At 47.9% G+C, this 21089-nt stretch overlaps 1 protein-coding gene across 20 annotated transcripts in view; it reads left to right on the top strand.

The window, feature by feature from the left end:
- The first annotated feature begins 13692 nt into the window (after window positions 1–13692).
- UBR5 (ubiquitin protein ligase E3 component n-recognin 5) overlaps window positions 13693–21089 on the top strand; it is an 83411-nt gene continuing 76014 nt past the window's right edge. For 18 of the 20 annotated variants that reach the window (XM_040548675.1, XM_040548673.1, XM_040548674.1 and 15 more), the window contains exon 1: window positions 13694–14061. In XM_040548675.1, the coding sequence (XP_040404609.1) occupies window positions 14000–14061 (62 nt within the window). In that variant the 5' untranslated portion in view covers window positions 13694–13999. Of the gene's footprint in view, window positions 14062–21089 lie in introns of all 20 variants that reach the window. The other 2 variants (XM_040548663.1, XM_040548656.1) reach the window with 1 other exon arrangement.

The raw sequence follows: 21089 nt of genomic DNA, 5'->3' as shown, positions 1-21089 counted from the left end.
CCTGCCAATTCCTCAGCAGTGATGCAGTGCCCAGGCCCATCAGACCCCGCTGGGAGCGGGCTGTCCAGCCAAGGGGCGTGCGAGTGGGTCGGGGAAGGCCAGGCCCCGTGAGTAATGCTGGCAGCACCGCTGGGACGTGTCAGGAGGAGCTGTGCGCGGCAGGAAGCCCAGCCGCTCTGCAATTATTTCCTGCGGGCTGCGGGAGAGCCGCCTGCTCTTCCGGGCACGGGCACGTCATTACGGGCAGGCAGGCACCGGAGGAGCAACCAGGCGCGGGTGGCCTGGCCTGCGTCACCGCGGCACAGCCGGGGACTCCTCCGGCACAGGGAGGTGGCACCCAGGTTCCTGTGGGCACGCCGGGCTGGCCCGACTTGAAAGGGGCACCCAAGAGGTTTGAGAAGGTAGGTGGAAGGATGGCAATTCAGGCATGAGCTAACCCCACCTTGAAGGCGTGCTGCCTGTCATCTCAAGAACCAGCTCCTCTCCTTCTCCCTACGGGACCGAGTGACTTCTGCCACCCGGTTTGTTACTTCGGCTGCTGCTGTGGAGGTCCCAGAGCTCACCCCCCAAGGAGGGTCTTCTCCTGGGTGTCCTCTCCTGCGGCGCTGTGGTGGGATGGGCGAGCTACTGCCAACACGCCGATACGTGAACGCTGCGTGTCACCGGGACGTGAGGGATTACCAGGGTGAATCTGCTGTGGTACCATGTGTTATCGGCTTGACCGAGCCCCTGCCCACTGAAGCCAAGGTGAATTTTGACTTCCGATAAGATCAGGCAATGAAACATCTTTGGGGCTGTTGAGTGAGTGAGTCCCGTATCAAGCCTTACTCACAAATGCTATTTTGAGATTGTTCTTATCGGCAGAATAATACATCCTCCTGCTGCACCCTAGGGAGGCTGTGCAGTCAGATCTAACCTGACGTGAGGAGGAGGAGGAGCAGGGGGAGGAAGAAGGAGGACATCTACCACAGCATTCACCTCTGATCTGTACCTTGTCAGTCTCACAGGTGGGCTTGAACTCGCTCCCACTGTGATAACAAAAAACAGCAACCCAACACAGCTAAGCCAAACACAATCTGGGTTCTTTGTCTCTTTGTTTCTGAGCTTTCCTGGGTGTCAAGGTCTTCCTTACATCCAGGAAGCTGAGAACCTTACTCTTAAAACATAAAAGGAGAGTGGAAGGATGGAAAGTAGAGGATTTCTCTCAGACTGCTGCTGACTGTCCGGTGTGACTGCTTCTCCCTGTCCCTGGTGAGGAGCTGGAGACCCCGCTCAGAGCCCAGCTTGTCAGGACAGCTCATGGAGACAGACTTTAACATACTCCAAATAACATGAAACTTGTAATTCCCTCCACCCCACCCCCCCAAAAAAAAAAATCCCCAAGGAAACTCTGCTGCCTTCATGACCCTTCCAGATGTGATGCCTGAATTAACCTGTTCCTTCAAAGCATCTCTCGACTTCCTTTGAGCAAGAACAGATAAGTACAGCGAGCACTGATCAATTCAAACGGAGTTTGGTCAACATATTTTTAGACCTACCAGCTTTTGACGGTGTCTCTGACATATTGATTTACAGATATCAAGCAGAATCTCTTAAAACTCCAACCGCGTTACTAAGTGTGTTTCAGTGATACCTCTTTAAGCCTGGCCTCGTACAGAAAGCAAGATGTTGTTTAACTGAGAAAGCAACCGCATACAGAGTAGCGCAGCCTCACGCTGAAACCAGGTAACCGTGTGCTCAAATGGATAATAATGACCATTTTTCCCTCTCCTAATTTCCATATGCAATGGAAGTAACTAGCTGTGTAACCGTGCACCTCTGTGTCCAGCCAAGCATTGCTGAGAGCCTTGGAGCAGGCCCAGGGAAGCAGGCTCTCAGGCTCAGCCTGCTCCTCTTTCAAGGGACGGAGACTCCCCGTACGCAGCCTGTCAGAACGACGTCCCGTGGATGATATTTCTGGATTCCCAACACGCTGCTCGTGGAAATGAGAAAATTCTTTGATATCCTCTTGGTTCTGAAAACATTTTTAACACGCTTTAACCTTCAATGGGAAAAGATATTCGTGTTATATCAATAACTGTTTTTTTACGTCTTTCCTCAAGAAATCCTTTCGCCACTTGCAATTCATAATGGAGCGGTTGAGTTCCTTCTATTCAAATTTAAATGATTCGCTGAATATTTTATAGTGACTTCTCACTCTGCTGCTCAGACACATCAACACTTAGCCAGCATTACAAGGGGTTTCTTTCCCTGGTTTTATCAGTGCTGTCCTAAGGCGTCTTCCTTCCAAACAATGCTTCCTGTGACACCTCAGTCCCTCTTCCACTTCTGCTGTCCCACAGGTACTTACCAGTGAGGATGTGAGGGCATTGCCTTTCTCACACCTAATTCTTCCTCTTGACAAAATCTGTCCTATTTAGGCCAGACAGAAGAAAATGAGTGTTACTTTTCCCTTTTGGAGCAAAACAGTTAATGAATTGCTGACTTGCCAATAGCATCTTCACTCTATCTTTGCGTGTTGGAGTACAATTAAAGCAGTGACAAGTCCCTCCCCTGCACATTTCAGGTCACCACAGAATCCAGCATCTGCGCTAAAGATGCGTTATCCCATTTGTTTATAGGATTGCGTGTGAAACACCCTGCAGTCTCCAAGAGCAGAAGCCAGTGGCATGCCTGTCCCCGCATGTCATTTGTATTAATTCACTAAGCTTGCCCCTTATAGAGCCTCTTCTAACCCAAAACATCCCAACAGCTCCCCATTAGCTCTGATTTTCTGCTCGCTCGCTGTGACGGCCTCCGTGACAGCTTGGATGTGCTGTTGCTGCTGCATGGTGCAGGCCGTTTGGAAGATGCACTCACAGCAAGTTTGGAGGGGGTGATGCCACAGGAGCGCTCCTCTCTCTCCACGCAGCCAGTCCGTCCTTCCCAGAGATAGTATCTGAAAGCTGCTGCAGTGCTTATAGAGCACAGCCTGCTGCTTGAATTGAAATGCCTTCTCTCTGCCACAAACAATCATTTCCAAGTGCCAACACTACCTCTCCTTAGCACAAACAGAAGTAGTGTCCAGCCCCTAAAGCTCTCAGAAAATCCCCTTGCTTCCACTCTTGCTCTCGGCCAACACTACGGTATTCCAACTGCTCCCATTGAGTTCAGACAACTCATCAAACTGCAAGTCTGGCACTCAGAAGAGATTTCAGTTGTGGAGCTGCTGCTGAAGAGCAGCACTGTCTGTGCTTTCCAGCTCTCAGGTCAATGGATGAGGTACGTGGGCATTCCGCAGCAAAACCGTCCAATTTAAGCATCTTGTCTACCTGCATGTAAATATAGAAGAAAATGCTATTCTCTATAAAAACGCATTTTGTGTTGCTAATTAATAGCCTGACATCCGCTTCTATTCAGGGCAATCCTCTAGAAATGAAACAGCTTGCTCTAGGTGTAGAAATCAATGTGTTAGTGCAATGCAGGAGAGAACTCATTATTACAACATCCACCTTTTGTTTTTCTCTCCGCATGATGAAGGAAAGGCCTAGCCACTTGTTGGTGATATTCCAAGGTTACCTGAATGCTGGTGAAGTCCCCTGCATTTCAATCCGGGTGTTAAGTGAAAGTCCTTCCCCCAAAGAGCATCCTTGGAAGACGACCAGGAGCATCTGATGGGATGCGCATGGGAATTCCCTTTGCAGCAGACTGGCTGCAAACTTCACCAATCCATTGTGGAGGTTTCCTAGCAACTTCCTTTCACGGTCTTTGTGCTCAAATTTGTTTGGAGATGTGGGCTATCATAAAACAGTATTTCTGCCTATTTAAACCAGTTCAGCTCTTTTCAGCTGGCAAGGCAAGCGCAGTAGCAGCAGCGCTGTCTGATTTATATCCTTTTCAGCTATTCCATCCAAAACAAACAGAACCATGAATTATTATAGGTGGGTTTCTTGCCTTTATTCACTAACCAGTTCACCAATCTAGTGCTCAAATTGCTGAGCAATGGGAAAACTCCAAATCTTTTTTTTTATTTTTTTATTTTTTTTTTTATTTTAAGACATAGCACCAGTATTTCCAATGATCTCTGCACCTATGACATTATTGCCAAGCTCCTCTTGCATACCTGAAGCTAACAGATGTTGACTATGTGCTTTGGACAATCCTTTCCAAATACGTGAGAGACATCGCATTTTTTGGCCAAAAATGCTCTTAGAAACAAGCAAAACCAAACCAGCCAAACCTTGCTAACCTTTGTGCGCATGCATGTGTGATCGGTTTAAAATTGGCCGTAGGTTTTACTTAAGTCTGTAAATTCACTGATAGTGAGAGCATCCGGGTTTGAACACACTGAAGGAGTGTTTATCCAGGATTTTGGACTGGCTCAAGCAGCTTGCCATGACATCCTTAGCTAAAAAGGAAGTGAGCGAGCAGTTTGGTGAGCACAGCAAACCTGAGAGGGCAAGGGCATGCAGGAGAGGAGCCCAAATCGTCCCAGTCTCCTAGAGGAGCTCTGAGGCGTTATTTCTTCCTGAAGCAATTTGTTGCATAAACACGTATTTCTGCAAAGACAGCAGAGGGGAAAAATGTCCCTTCCTGCATCGTTTAGTAACTGGAAGACAAATGGAGAACGCCACGGTGTTTTCATTGGCCCCCGTGCTGTTCTGAGAGCAATCTCTCCACAAGCACCACGAGCAACTGCAGTGCTGGAGGAAACACGAGGTGAGGGCAGGTCCTCCTGCGCTGCAGCCAGGCTCCTCCTTGCCTTCCACAGAACCGTCCCTGCCTGATGCTGGACAAACCACGTGCTGGTGGAGCTTCTCGTCCCACCCAGGCACGGCTGAGGCACGGCAGCAGTCCTGAAACCGCCGTGCATGAAACCTCTCCCGTCCTGCCCAGGCTGGGCCGCCACCGTGACTGGTTTACCTCCGCATCAGATAGCCCTACCAGAGATTAGCCACGCTTACACCCTTGTGTGCCCTGGGGATTTGCCAAAGCCCGGCATTTGTCATACTTCGCTGCCCTAAACCATTGTGTTTCTTGCTTAACACCGGTGTTTGTACCCGTGCAGCTATGTCAGCTGTTGCCATCAGTTGCAGAGACCAGGGCAAGCTTCCAAAGCAGATCAGGCCCTGGATTTCTATCAAAACCCGTCTGTTCCTGGCTGCAAGTTATTCCCACCACCTTTATGTCTGGGTGAGGTGACGAGCTACTGAGCCCACAAACCAGCACAACATGCGGCTCTTTAAATAGCCGTCCTCTCCAGAAAGGCACGGCCGCTCCTGTGTCGTGTGTACAGCAGTCAACCCACAGGGCTAGGAGGGCTTCCCGTCGACAATGCCGATTGTTTTAAGACCTGCTGACATTTGAAGAAATTTAATGTTTCTCCTGTGCCGGCCACTTCAAACGCTCTGGAAACAACCGGCCAACAGCTGTGATGCTCGTCCAGGATGAACTCGGGCACAGCTTGTGCTGGGCAGGAGCGCAAGGTGAGCACTGCGGCAATGCAACCTCTTCTGTCGGTGTGAGAAGAGGAGCTGGTCGGCGTGTGCCTCGCGCCTCGAGCCCTGTTGCAGGACGGCTGTAATTAAAGCCCGCGAGGGCTGACGAGCGCCCGGGCGCTGCTGTTGTTCCGGCGCTCGGCAGCGAGCGGTAGCACGAAGAGTTAACTCTCCGCTGCATGCCTCCACAAATCTGCATAATGCCTTGCATTTGGCAGCTCATTTGCATAATTTTAAATGACTCTTTTGTCTCGGAAATAAAATCTAAAACACGGCTTCAGGAATAAGTGGTAGATATTAACGTTTCACATAATAAGGAGGCTCGGCTCAGTCTATTTGTCTGAACCCTTCAAACGGGGGGTTGGAAAAACAATTTTCGCCGGGAGCTGTTGTTTCTCTATCGCCGAGCCTTGGGTGTTCTTTCCCGGTGCCATCTTGGCTGCCCTGAGCCAGCTCTCTGCTCGCGCCGAGACGTCCCGCCGCCCCCCAGCAGGCCCTGGGGAGGGATGCTGCTCCCCAGGGGCGCAGCTGAACCGCTCCCCAGGCGCCGCCGAGGCAGCAGCTAAGCCTCCTACGGCCTTAATGGGAGATCAGACACCCAAACACAGGTCTCTCTCGTCTGGGAGAGACCCCCAGTGTCTCCCACCCCCAGCTGAGCTGGCAGGCTACGAGCCCCCGCTGCCAGCTGAGCCGTGCACCTCCCAGGTGTTCACTGTCTCGTTTGGGAGACAGACGCAAAGCACGGTGTCTTCTCCTTGCTTCTGTGGAGGAGAAGAGGCTGTCAGCCTCACCTGGCACTTCAGCAGGATTTAAATCACAGTTTGCTGGAGCAGCAGAAACAGTCCCAAGAAATCTGAAGCCAAATGGTAATACCAAGAGCGCCTGTCATGGTCATGGCTGGAGCACATCCGAACTCCCACCCCAGTGCCTTACATACAACAAACGTTTATAGACTTCTCGGGACAAAGACCTGTAATGTCTGGATTCACAATTTACAGGACTTCTAATTGTCGCATGCTAAAACAGTGCACTCCCAGTCCTAGAAGTTGGGCAAACCAGAGAACATTTTCCATCGCACGGCAGCTCCCACCTCGCCACGCTGCCGGCAGGCTGCTCCTCTTCCTCTGGTGCTTTGCTTGAAGGAACATCCAGGGGACAGGAGGGCCCTCGGGGAAAAGGTCAAGTGTACGTATGCAATCCTGAGTGAACAGATCTGTCAAATGCTAGCAAGCTTCTACACAGCACGTTTAGCTCCGTTTTAATTTTGTCCGATGCTCAAAACCCAAATTCAGGTGAACTCCAAACTTTCGTGCAAGTGTTGTTACTCTGACTGCCCTCCTTCAGCCTCCAGTGGCTTTAAAGTTTTAAATAAAATGTTTCAAAGACTATCTAGGGACATTTTTTCCATCTTCACCTTTTGCATTAGCTGACCCTTTTAATTGAAACTGCTGTTAAAATTAGCCAAAGGCAGGTTGCGGTATTAAAAATTTCAGCCCAAATGAAAGCCTGAGGCAACACTGATTGCAAGTGAAACTACCTGTATGGTCACTTAGGAGCCCGTAAGTCTCTGTTTGTAAATCTGCCTGCCTTTTTGTGTTAACCATCTAAATATACATATGCATGCACAGGCATACACAACAGCCAAGTGGTGTGATTGCTGTTACCCACAACAAAATGTTCATCCACCAGCTAACGGTGTCCCTTGCCTCTTACGCTGTGATGGATAAAAACCTTCCAGCATAAAACCCTTCAGAATATTTATTCAGGTTTGCCTTACTCCTTTAGCTTCAGTGAAGCTAAATGTTAGCTACAGAAGCAGTTCTCAGCACAGGGCTTGCTCCCGCATCTCTTTCTGTCTGCTGCCCCCACTCTTCTTTTTTTTTTTCCCCTTCAGCACTGAAGTATCATTACCGCAGAAATTCTAAAATTCATTTCATGGGACTTCCGTCTGTTAGAGCTGTCTCTCTGCACACGAATCAACATCTATTTATTTATTTATTTTTTGACATTTAATCACTTGTGCAAGTGGTTGGGCTGACCTGGTGCAATCATGTTCTCAGCTTGGGAATACGCTACCGGGATAAAGAGGAACATTTAAAAACCAGCTGTCCTGCTCCGTGTAAATGCCCTTAGTGATTTAAGGGGGGAAACAAAAAGGGGGAACGAGCTCACAAGACTGCTAGCAGAACGGTGAGATGTTTCCTGAAAGCGAAGCCCATCATTTAAAGAGAAGGGGTGCCTGAGAGATGAGGAGGTTTCCTGCTGCTGGAGCGCTGTGTCCAAAGCCATGCCCGCACGCCCGCGACGGGAGGCTCCGGCTGACAAACGTGGCAGAGTTACTTCAGGAGGGCGGGTGAATTCGCAGCCTCCGCGTACACTCATTCTGCACAGGCCAAATTTCTTCTGAACAGCCACTGTTTATCACCTCTCAAATGACAGCCTCTGGTTTGCTTAAAATGCCAGCTGTAGACGGAGGCTGCACAGGAGCCGTTTCGCGAGCGGCTCGGCTTCCCCTGCGTGTGCCTGCGTTGTGGCTCAAATCAGGAGCTTGGGGTCGAAGCCAGCCTCCTGCTCGCCCACTCCCACCACCCCCCGGTTCAGCCTGAGAGCACCCAGCCTGGCCTCTTTTGGGGTGAAACTGAACGGAGAGCTGTGCTTCAAACCGCACCAGCGCCTGGTCAGCGTGAGCCCCTCAGCATGCACACGGGATGCCCCTCTGCTACCGGCAGTGACTATTTGATGATGGAGGACCGGAGGCTAGAAAGGAGGCACAGAAAGTTAAACCCTGCCTGCGCTCGAGTCCCTGGAATAATTCACTCGGTTTTTGTACCGAAAGGTCTCCACTCCCTGCCAGTAACAAATTGACTCTGCAATAATTTCTGAAGGTAGTACATTAATCAAGGCGATTTTTTTTTTTTCCAGGCTGCCATTTCTGAAGGTAAATATGGTTAAGGCAAGACTAACTAACCCAATCAAATGGAAAGAACAGGGAAATAAAAACCCTTTCTTGTCCCAGTTAATCATCCAGCCTCCCCTGACAGGCTGCAGGCAGACGTGCAGGGATGTCACAGGGCACGGGGCCGACCTGCTAAGGCCACGGGCCCAACCTTCAGACTGCTAAATTTCAATTTCTGTCTTGTCACCAGAAGCTTACAGGAAGCTGCTTTGATGCAAACCAGCTAAACTCCAGCTAGAACCAGGGTGAGGAGCGATGTCAAATGAGGGGTTAAGGATGGAGGACAAAACTTGAGTCTGCCAGATATCAGTGGATCTACAAAGTCTACCGAGTACTGGGCAGAGAGCTCGCCTCGATCCCAGACACGCCGGGCCAACATCCCCTAATCAGGAGAAAGTAAACCCTGAGCACACCAAAGACAGAGGAAGCAGGTGCAGAATCCTGGTTCCTAATCCAGGAGTCCTTCACCACAGAGCCGGGGGGAGGAAATGCCGAGCAGCTGAAACAAGAAAGGGGCAGGGGGATCAGGTATCTGCAGAAATCGCCTGGTTTTGAACGGGTGTATTTTAGGCTGTGTGTGGTAGCAAGTGTTACGCGAGCAGACTGCGCGCCGACGCGTCTGGCTCACCACATTAACTTCCGAACATCTGAGCCTCTCTCAGCCAAATTTTGACTTAAAGTTCTGGTCTCAGAGGTCTCCGTTCGCCTCACTGACTCAGCAATGGGAAAGACCGCAGCAGAGCACGGGTTTTTTCAGTTGCTGGAGAATCCACAGAGCAGAGAGCCACGGCATACGCTCCGCTAGGCGCTGAAATCCACGGTAAGAAAAGATCCATGGGAAACAAGTTTTCATCAGCTCTGAACCTTAACACAAAACAATGAGGGAACAAAGAGAAATGATTTTTGTATTACAGTCACCTCTTAAATGTACAGCCAGGTACGAGTCAGAAAATTAGAGATTGTAAACAATACCTGGCATGTCTTCACATTAAGATGAAGATTCAGCTGCCATAAATCAGCATCATATTAAAAAATCAGGCTATTACAACCTAAGACCTGAGCACAATAAAATGCAACCCAGCACAGCAGAAAGGAAACGGCCAGCGGCGCAGAGCTCTACAGCTGGAATCCTTTGATTCCCTGTGTTAACTCGCAAACTATGCGGCTAGCCGGCGTGTTGCAAAGCACATGGATGTGGTTTAAAGGCCTGATGTTCCCAGACAAATCACTCTTACGCTACACCTAGGTGGAGGGAGAGTAGGAGGTAGTGAGGGACTTGCTTTGCTTCAGTTCGTGGCACAAGGTGCCGGAAACGAGATTCCTTTCTTTGCACTGCACTTTGTTGATCACTCCAGAAACTTCTGTTCGGTCTTGGGAACCATCTAGAAGCTGCAGTTTCCTACACAAGTTCCGTGTTGACGCTTCCAAGAATGCTGGCCTCATTTCTTCCACAGCAAAACTATAATCTTATGCTGCCAGCCTCGTGTCATCTCTGTTGACATCTGAAGTTAACAGCCTGGAAAACGCACGGTGGGGTCCTCAGATGCCTGAGGCTTTCGCTTTTGTTCAGAGCCTCCTTCCCTGACCGCATCGTGCTGCACCAGCCACGGCTCCGCTGCCGATGGCACACCTGCCAGCATCCGCTTCCACCGGTCACGGAGCAAAGTCCCTTGCAGGCTTTCTACCCCAATCCTCCCACCCCTACCAAGTCCCCTCCCTTTAGGACTAACAGACTTGCAGTAGAAAGCTGAGGAAAACACCCGGCCTGCAGCTGCTGAGTGAGCTGAGCAACCTGTTAGGAGTGAGTCCGTCCTGTTGCATATTTTTCAGATGTTTCTGGTGGAAAAGTTCCTGAAGCATCCACTCGAGCTGCGTGTGCTTGCAGCAGGGGGCTGGACGAGACAACCTGCCAACCCACATGCTCCTCTGATCCTAAAACCTTCAGACAACGTTGACTATCAGCAAACCTCAGTTTCAGACACGACAGCTATAAACCCACGGAAGTTATTTTACACTGCATTTCTAAGCTGGCAAAAATTCCAATTAGCCAAGTATATCAGTAGGAAACTCGTCCTGCTGGTTGGGTGTTGGTGTATTTATAGCTGCACCTTCACAAGGAAGCTTCTTTATCAGGAAGCCTGAGAATAGCAACATTTGTACGCAGAGTTGTGCAACACGGGGAACTAAATCTCTTAGGCCGAGTCAGGAGTCCTGTCTTAAAAATACATCTTGTAAAGAAAGAAAATCTAGTTGTGCTCTTGATTTTTCTCAGGACTTAGTAAAAGCAAATTTTTAAACCATTTCACTAATGGGTGTTGTCATCCAACAGACTTAGACAATGCAAAAGTCTTGGGAACAGTCTTCTTATTTTGAAGTTCTTGAAAAACAAGCAAGAAGGAGCAGTTCTACAATCAGAAAGCATTTCTGTTTGGATTCATTTCAGACAATTCAAAGGACCACCAAACTCCATTGCCTACAAGATCCTTACCTGAGAAATGCATCAATGGACCATACGGGCATTGTGCATCACCATTCACGGGTACCGCCAAAGTCAGTTCGTGAGATGTAGCCTTGCATCCTTGTTAGCAACAAGGATACACACTGTGATACACACTCGCATCAGAATAACAAACAGCTAAACATTTGGATTGATGTCTTCTCATCTACACTTAGGGTCAGGTGCCATTTGAGACAACCTCAAAACAAAATAACAACATTTGAGACAACGAGTGTAGACTCCTGGTGAGAACAATGAAAGCTGAGATTTGCACCACTTGAGTTTATTCTGGCTCTGAGCACAAGTTCCAGTGAAATCATTTTTTTTTCCTTTTTGCTTATGCTGAGTGTCTGCGTTGGCACGGCCACAGGCAACGGCTAAAACTGGGGTTCAGTGATAATGTAAATAAAGCTGCAGAAAAGGATTACTCACGAACGCCAGCAGCAGACTGCTGAGCCCTAACAGACACGTGCTCCCTTTGGGCTTTTCCAGCTCTTTTCCTGTCCTTTATCTAATAGCTTTCCATAACCCATTAACTTTTAAAGCTTGCTCGTGAAGTGTGGAAGGAAGAGAGTAATTGAAATCGCATCCTTATGCCTAGCCCTTAAAAAAACTCCACTGAACAAATCATGTTATTTGGAGATGTAAATGCTTTGGAGATCTAGATCTCAATCCTGAGAGCCAATGTAAATTATCTGGATCTTCCCAAGCCCCAATAAATGTATTTGAAACATCCCCAAGGATGCAGCAGGGATGCAGGACTTGATGTGGCCCATCTTCCAACAGTTCAATGGAAAAGAGGAATGACTGCCAAACGCAAGCAGTCAATTATGGTGTAAGAATAAAACCAAAAAACAAGATGCGAAGTTTTACAGGAGATCATCAGAACATGCAGGAGATCCTGATAAAATGACTGAGGTCAAGACAACTTAGAAGATCCTCCCGTTGCAGTAAACTGTAGGAATGCTTCAGGGAAACCATAAATAAATAAAACAAGAAAAGCAGAACAAAATGGGAAAAAAAAAAGAACAAAACTAACACTTTGCTATGAGAAAATGCAGAACTAAGCCATCCAGAAACCCCTAGTCCTGTCTGAACAAAAAGAAAAGTAAATCATGGATCTCCCCTTGTTTTTAAAAGCACAGCTACTGCACTGTCCCAGTACAGAACAGATTTAATCCTGTTCCACGCCTTGTGCATTGCCAGCAGCCTGTTTGGATTTGTCTTATACGTAGTTTAGGTTGCCTTGTATGTGCTTTCAAATGCATTTGAGTATTACTGCCACCTGAGAGCAGAACATATGGGGAAACAGTATCCAAGAGTAAGAAACCTGGAACAGGACAATGTAATATTTGCTTTTTATCCCATTTCCTCATGTTAATGATAGCTGCATTGGAGAAAAAACCTTCACGAGCTCCCCAGCTCTCAGGGCTGCAGGCTCCTGCCAGATGGGGGGGGACCGAGGGAAGAACAGGGGCTGCAACATGGCAAGTCCCCAAATTACCTACGTCCTTAGGTTTGTGAACGGATTTGGGGGGGGATTACCATTATACGGCCTCAAAGAGGACTCGTAGCTCCCTGACCTAGGCTGGGGGGTTATTTTGTACCATTATCATGGGGCACACCAAAAAATTCCACACTGGTTTTCCAGATTTCTGAAAACAAGCAAGATTAAGCTGGAAAACCAGCAAGAAAAAAATAAAAATAAAAATAAAAATAAAAATAAAAATAAAAATAAAAATAAAAAGAGATGAGAGGCTGGTATAACCCCAACCAAGGTGTAAGTTTCTGTAGTTTCTGTTTTTCTGACTAGTTGTATTCTGTGTAGAAGTGACTGTTTTCCTGACTGGTTAAATTTTGTGTAGAAGTGACTTTTTTCTGACCAGTTATATTTTGCGTAGAAGTGGCTGTTTTTTCTGACTAGTTATATTTTGTGTAGAAGCGCCTGGTTTTTCTGGCTGGTTATATTTTGAATAGAAGCGGCTATTTTTCTGACTGGTTATATTTTGTGTAGAAGTGACTGTTTTTTCTGACCGGTTATATTTTACGTAGAAGCGACTATTTTTCTGACTGATTATATTTTGCGTAGAAGCGGCTGTTTTTTTTCTGGCTGGTTACATTTTGTATGTTAGTGACTTTTTCTGACTAGTTATATTTTGTGTAGAAGCAGCTGATTTTTCTGACTGGTTATATTTTGCGTAGAAGCAGCTGGTTTTTCTGACTGGTTACATTTTGTGTAGAAGCGGCTATCTTTCTGACTGGTTTTGTATAGAAGAGCCTATTTTTCTGACTGGTTATATTTTGTGTAGAAGTGACTTTTTCTGACCGGTTATATTTTGTGTAAAAGCGACTGTTTTCCTGACTCGCTATATTTTGCGTAAAAGCGGCTGTTTTATTGACTCTTAACTCAACTCCCAGCAAACCGAGGCGTAAATCTGTGAGGGGAAGCCTTCCCCAAACACCCCAGGAGGGCTTTTTGCGCCCCCAGCCCCGCCTGAGGTGCGGAGCGCGGCCCCGTCCCGCCTGAGGCAACCGCGCGCGCGCGCCTCCCCTCCCCGCCCCCTCCCTCCGCGCAGCCTCCCTCCCTCGGCACGCGGCCCTTCACGTCCCCCGCGCATGACGTCACCGCTCCCCCCCCCCGCCACCAATCGGAGGCGAGCTTAGTGGCAGGCCGCCCGCCGGCGGCGCCTCCGCCACTCAGCGCCGTCCTTACACGGGCGGCCGCCGCCCCGCCCTCCCCGGCGCGGCGCAGGGAGGAGGCGGAGGAGGAGGAGACGGCCCCGCGGCGAGCCAAGATGGCGGCGCGTGGGTGAGCGCGGCGCGCCCCGAGCCTCCTCCCGCTGCCGTTGCGGCCGGGCCGCCTGCTCCTCCAGCTCCTCCAGCCCCTCCGCCACACGTCCCCGGGGCCTCCGGGGAGCGGCCGCGAGCGCCCCGGGGGAGGCCCGGAGGCGGCCCGGAGGCCGCGGGGCCCCCTCCCCGCCGCCCCCCCCCCCCCCTCTACCCCCCCCCATTGTGTGCCAGGCCCCTGCCCGCCTCCCTCCGCCGGGGGGAGCCGCGGCGGCGCGGACCATGACCTCCATCCACTTCGTGGTGCACCCGCTGCCGGGCACCGAGGACCAGCTCAATGACCGGTGAGGGGCGGGCCTACCGGGACGGGGGCGGGAGGGGACCCCCTCAGGGCCTGGGCCCCGCCGGGAGGGCCGCGGCGCCGCCTCCCCCGGCAGCTCGGCCCCCCCCCCCCCCCCCCCCCCCCGGGGGCCGTGACCGCCGCCTCGGGCTCCCCGAGGAGGACGGGGCTCCCCCCGGGCGGCAGCACACGGTGCGGCTGGGACGGCGGAGAGGAGGAGGAGGAGGATGCGGCGCCCTGCACAGGCTCGCAGCGCGCTGTGCCTTCCCCCCGACGTTTATTTTTTTTCAATAAAGGAGGCCCCGTCGCCGCATCGCCGCTGCCGTGCGGCTCGGCGAGGGGTCGCGGTGCCGGCCTGCCCGCTCGGGAACCTCGCGGCTAACTTTGTTCTGGGTCGCGGGGGAGAAACGGCGGAGCGGGGAGGCTCGGAAGAAAATCGCTTGGAGGAAAATCAGCCTGCGAGCCGAATTTTCTGCCCTCCTCGATGTGTTTTTGACAGCGCTCCGTGCAGCTGTCTGCGTGTTTTCTGTGGGATTTACCAGTAGCGTGCACTGTAGTTTGTAAGCGCCACTGCTAGTCTTATCTGTAAATTCTTTAGAAACGTGCAGATTTTCATTTCTTAGGAGTTCGTGCGTGAAAATAATCTAGATTTTTAATCATCGCTGGGTAGAAATTACATATTTTACATTGTAGAGAAATGCTATTTGATTTTTGCAATTGTTTCGTAGATATTTATGAAACTTTAAAAAGTGCACGCTCTTGGTTATATTTTTCTTTTCTCTTTTTTTTTTTTTTGTGATTTTACTGGGTTTCAGAATAGGTCAGGGTCCAGTTCGCTTCCACTGTTGTTTGCGGTTTAGATTAGGAAAAGTGATCTTGTAGAGAAACGCTATTTAAATTTTACAAGTGTTTTTGGACATTTATATATTTTTTAAAGTGGACGCTTTTGGTTATATTCTTAGGGATTTTTGTGATCTTATCGGGTTTCAGAACAGGTCAGGGTCCAGCTCACTTGCCCTGTTGTTTGCAGTTTGGGTTAGGAAAAGTGACCTATCTTTGCTGAGACAACTCTATTAAGACACGGCAGAGGTTCGAGGGCATACGATGAGGAAAATAGGTCATTGTAAAGATAAAGTTTCTGCCGAGCTGCATCATCCCTGCTCTTAAAAGGGGGAAAAGAAACTTGTAGTGATAAAATAGGTCCTAGACTTGAAGCATGTCAGTGTGGAGTGTGGTTTTTTTTTTTTTTTTTCCTCCTTAACCTGATAATGCATTTTACAGGACCCAGCTTCCTTTGGGGAGGCCTGCCCATTCCTAAGGGATTGTTTGGCTTTCTCCACAGTAACGCGTTCAGATTTGGCATACATCTTCCTTTAGAGTGACAGGCTGAGAGGTGATGCTGTAGGAGGAGTTTTACTGCTTCTTCATTGTGCTGGTTTGATATAGGATAATCATCTGGGACTTCAAAGGACCCCAGTGGTTTTTGTCTTTCTTTCTTTCTTTCTTTCTTTCTTTCTTTCTTTCTTTCTTTCTTTCTTTCTTTCTTTCTTTCTTTCCTTTTTTTATGTTTTTAACATTGATAGGCCCTTTAGAAAACATGTAGCATTTAATTATCATGCTTTGCTTGGAGTGAGAGAGCTTATCTGGTTTTTCTTTAATGTAACCCGTTTTCTTCACTTACTGTTAAATATGGTGTCCCTTCAGTCTTCATAATGCTTCCTAATTTATTTTTTTCTGCTTCTTACCATTGCAGCAGCTCTTACAACTTCTTTTGATACAGGAAGCTTCATCAAGCGTTGTAATTAATACATGGAGAAGGCTGCAGAAGTGCTTTTTAAGTAGTGACTTATTCCGAAAAAATCAAGTGGCCCCTCAATTTGGGCTGCAAGTCATAAATTTCCACTTGGTAAACAGAATTTCACAAGAAGCGTGGTAGCCGTGCGCCAGAACTTGCAGTGCAGGGAAATGGGAACGATTCAGAAATAGGGCTGAAGTGCCCGTGCGTGTGCTGGAAATGCCAGCTCAATTTTATCAGCATTGTTGCCTATTACAATTCTGTCAATAGAGATTAGGATCAGGATAGCTTAATGAATTTTCGTGTTATATACACGTGGAAGTTGGGATCCTGGAACATCTCCAGTGTCTGTAATGTTTCTTTCCCTCCTTGCCCTCCATAGGCTTTTTGAGGGTGCGCTGCAGGTCCTGGCCAGTATCCCCGGTTGCTTCTTTCTGTCTCCATTCAGAATGATAATTGCTTCCCAAAATTCGATTTTGGGACTATAATTCTGCGTTGTGTGTGTTGATTACTAGTGTGCGTAGAAGCTGGTTGACTATATCGCTTCCGTGAATGCAGTAATCACATCCTAAAACACAAGGGATTTATTAGTGCAGCCCTGGTGTGAATTCTTGTACAAAAGTATTCGGTGCACTTGTCAGTAATCAGCGTGGATGTCTGAAGTGGACGAGTTGTGTTTGGAAAGCATCCTTTTCTTGAAGTGCCGCTATGCTCTTAAGCGGTCTCCCAAATGTGAGGAAGTAGTTGTTTTCGGTTTGATTTGGTGCGCTTTGTGTCACTGTTCTGCAGTTTTTATTCTATTTTCAGTGCATCTAGTTATCCGTCTTACCCAGCAGCGACTTGGAGAGCAGCACAACACTGCGGAGAACAGAAGAAAAAGTAGCTGTAGAACCGCAGATAATTGGGAAGACTCCCAAATGCGGGCACACATCATCGGAAAGTGCTTAACTAGTATTTTTGAGAACGCTTAATGCTGTGCCTTAGTGGTAGTTATTAGACCTCTCTCAAATTACTTGAAGCAGCGTTGGCTTCTTCATGGTACTCATCCAGATGTCTGGAAGCTAGGTGTGCTGGAGAAAGCTCACAGAGTCCAAGGTTATATTTACTTCTGAAGCTGTCTCAGATTTCACTTTTCGAAACGGGTAACGGGCTGAACTTTTGTTTTGGATGAACTAAAGTAATTAAACCTTTTCCACGAAGTTTATTTAGGAAGGTAGGTGACTTGGAATTCTTCCCCCAAACAATTTCTCAAGCAAACTGAATATGAGAACTGTAACGGGGAGAAAAATCAGGTATGGCCTGCAGTTTAAGGCTCTGTAAAGTATTTGGGTTGTAAATAATTACCGTAACCTTTGAAAAAGAGAAGCCCAGCTTCTACTGCAGTATGTGTTAAATATATTTTATGGGTTATCCACCCCACTCCAGGTATGTTTCAGAGTTGGAGACGTTGTGCTTTGTAAAGGAAGCTTGATGCCCAATTTCATAGATAGGTCTGTCTTAGAAAATGGTAGGTTTGGGTAGGAAGCGGGTGTAACCGTAGCGAGTAACTATTTCGTGGCTGTTATGAAACCTCCGAGGAGCAGCTTAGCCTGCTGCTCTGTGGAATGGGAGCCTTGCTCCTCGCGTTACGCTTCGTGGCTTTCCGTAGATGAACTCCACATTGGGGATGGGGCTTGTCTTGAGGCTTTGCTTTTTGGTTTTACCTTAACGCAAAGATAATTCTTGCCGGCTAAGCCATTGAAGTGGTAGCGTAGACAGGGGAAGATGTCCTTTTTGAAGTGGTTATTGATGCATGGGTAATGTCCTTTTTTCCTTCCCCTGTGAAGATAAGACCCAGTGAATGTGGTTAGACAGAGAGTATTTTGCAGTTAAGGTGAGTGGCATGCAGTCAGTTTTCTCGCAGTGGGCTGCTTGAAGCGAGCGATGTGACAAAGTTCACTCGAAGCTTCAGTGAGTGCCTGCCTGCAGTCAGCGCCGGGGCGAGGAAGGGTTCTCTTGCTCTTAAGTGAGTTTGTTTTGCCTTAATATATTCAATGCCTTTCTCTGTTACTTTAGGCCATGAAGCATTCAAGTAAGTAAAATTAACTAGGGTGCTTGGCGTGGGTCCATGTTTATACCCTCTGACAATCAATTTCCACGGAAAAAGCACCTGGCAAGAACGCATCCTTTCAGTCTGTGCCTGCGTGTCTCCTCGCTCATGTACATGAAAGCGTCATTGGCGTGGTGATGGTAAGAGAAGAGTGGATACGTGGGCTGCTGCTCCGGTGGATTCTTCCCCCTTCTTTGCATTTACTGATGAGCAAATCGGTTAAAAATCCCGAGCAGATGTTGCTGGAAGGAGCTGGGGCAGGGCGTGGTGTGGCTCTGCGCAGGGAGCCAGCGGGGCTGTGGAGCTGGTGTCCTGGCCCCGAACGCCTGCAGGAGCTGCGCGTGGAGGGGAAACGCTCCTGATAGCGCGGCTTTGGGTAGCCCACAGCTCCGTCTTCCACACCCACCGGCCTCCTGGGAGACCCTGTCCTCTCCTGGCGAGGAAGGCAGCCCTAGCATAAACTTCTCGGCTGTCGCTCCACGCGGCCTGCGGTGCTGCTCAGGGCTGGGGGCAGAAGGGATCGACTGACTTGGTTTGAAATAGAAAACCTGTGAGCTGCATGCAGCACTGCGGCCTTCTATACACATGCTTGTGGCTCAAGTGATTTATTTGGGTGTGCTTTAAACCCTTTCCTAATCTAATGTAGCAAAGCTGACGTTAGCCTGCCTCAAACAAATGGATGGATCGAGGTTTGATACGGGGAAACCATTGCTGGTACAGTGCTTGAGTTCTGTGAGTTAGTGCTTCCTGAGACTTTACTAACGGGAGATGTGCGATTTTTGTTAAATTGACTTGTTTTAGAAGAGAGTGAGGGAACGTCAGGGGTATTGTGGCATGATTTTTATCAGGCTTGTAGTTGGAAACACTTTTTTTTTTTTAATTAAAAGGTTTTAGCTGGTCAAGCAGTTTTGTACCACCCGTGTGGGTGTCATACATTCAGAAGCAGGCATTAGGATTTGATCTCTTTATTTCAATATCATTATTAAGGGTGATAATTTAGGAAGTTAAGCATCATCTGCCAGTAGTCCAATTAGTATCTTCATTTATTAATCAAAGCAGGTTCTGTGGAAATTCTGCCTGCATGTTTACTTGGCTTAATATTGTGAGACTTTTCTGTAGCTCAGAATAAGAAATCCGAGATCAGACTCTTTGTCTTCGGGCAGCTTGATTCTAATTTTGATAGTAAATAAAAATGTGGTTAATTGACTAATGTAACTTCTGTTAAAACAGTTCAAAACTTTAAATGGCATATACGCATACTTTCAAGGCCAATTTTCACTAGCTGTTCAGGATTTTCCTGTGAGCCAGTGAACGTTTCATATCTGATTGATTGTCCAAGATTACTTACCCATAGGTCAGTAGCCTAGGCCTTTCTGGGCTTGGCTCTGCTAGGGTCCTTTTCTGGCTGTAAGTTGTGCTGTGCCCCAAAATGTTCCTGGGTGGGTGAGCATCAGAATAGATGGGTTAAAAAAAAAAAGAGGATTTGAAAAGTGCTGTACGAGGGAGAGTAGGAGTGAAGAGCAGAGGAAGAGGAAGCAGGATTGAGGTCCTTCCATTTTGAAAGCAGCAAGTTTATTTTGGCTCCTGTAATGCGACACTGTACTGCGAGTGATCTGAAATGAGAGTAGCCGTGAGCGGTCACGAGGAATTTAGTAAAATAGCAATTGGGGCACAAACGTTGCCTCTTTTCCCTTTTCAAATCAGCTGTGGAGTTCAGGCGTTCTTGTTGAATAGACCAATAATTAAGTAAGATTAATGGGATCACATCTTAATAGTTGTATTTAAGGATAGCAACGCGTGACAGCTGCAAGAAAACCTTTTTAACTCTTAGTTTTCGTAGGTATCAGTCAGCAACATTTATGTTCTGCTTCTTTGATTACAGCTTTCAACGTCTGCAATAGCATACTTTTTAAGGGAACTTTGGTACAGTATGTGTTTATTAAATACTACAAAAGTATTCTCAGTGGCAGCTAGAGCAAGATGTCTGTCATAAATATGTATTAAGCCACATGGCTTTAATCGATGCATATTACACTTTCTTAAACGTTCTGAAGTTTGAGCAGAGAACTGTTCAGCACCCAATTACATTTGTGTCAGAAGTTACTCAGCGCTCGAGGAAAAACAACCAGGGATGTACCTAAGCATGGCAGGCTTTGCAGGGTGTTGGAGCTGTGTTTTTACCGTTACGGCACGGTTAATTGTTCTCGGCTTAAGTGGACCGCAGGATGTATTTGAAATTACATGAAGAAGGGGAGGGGACTTCAAAGCAGCTTTGATTGTAGTGATTGCACTGACGGCTGCCTAGGTAGTTTAATTTGCAGGGTGTTCCCTGTAAAAAGTTCTCTTTTCCTGCATTGACTCAACACCTGCTTCAACTGAAATAAAACCAGACAGAAAAACTACTTGGGCTTCTCTGCTGCACAACCTTTTTTCTTCTAAACTTGAATTCAGTGAAGCCCGGTAAGGGTTTGGCTCTTAGTAACAACTTCATGTAGAAGACCGCAGCAGTAGGCACCTGTACGTGCCCCAGGGAGACGTGGGAACAAGGCCTGGTTGCAGTGGCTGGAAGATTTTAAATGGGGAGGGAACAGTTAGGAGAAAAAAGTATTGAATAAGCATGAAAATAGAGATTTTCAAGGTATACGTGTCTTTGTGCAATGCTGTGAGCCTGTCAGTGTAAATGAGGATGGTCACAGCATCGATGAGTCTACTACAGCAACAATTACCAGCTTTCAGACCTTAAGCTTTCATCTTTTTAGCACAGTACTATTTAATAATAAGTTCTATACTACTCTTTAAAATGTCTTCCTTTGCTTCAAAAAAAAAAAAGTCAACCAATACTGCCTATTCTCTCTTACCCTTCCCCTCCAGGGAAAATTAACTGCTCTGTTTCAAATTAAAGAGCTCTCTGTATGTTTGAGAGAGATACAGGTACTGCCTCGGTCACAGAGGTATGAGATTTGCCAGTTCTATGGACTGCAGACATGCTGAAAAGAGAGTAAGAGGTTGTAAGGTGGGCGCAGTGGTCATCTACCGTTTCTGTAAAATACTAGCTTGGATCCTGCTGAGGAGTGATGTAAGCAGTGAATTTGCTGTCTTTGTAATCTTTGTCTACCTCCTCGAAACTCACTGCTGCTGCCTGCACTTG

This window comes from Cygnus olor, chromosome 2 (genome assembly GCF_009769625.2).
Source record: "Cygnus olor isolate bCygOlo1 chromosome 2, bCygOlo1.pri.v2, whole genome shotgun sequence".
Classification (NCBI taxonomy): Eukaryota; Metazoa; Chordata; class Aves; order Anseriformes; family Anatidae; genus Cygnus; species Cygnus olor.
This window is presented reverse-complemented; position numbering and strand designations above follow the sequence as displayed.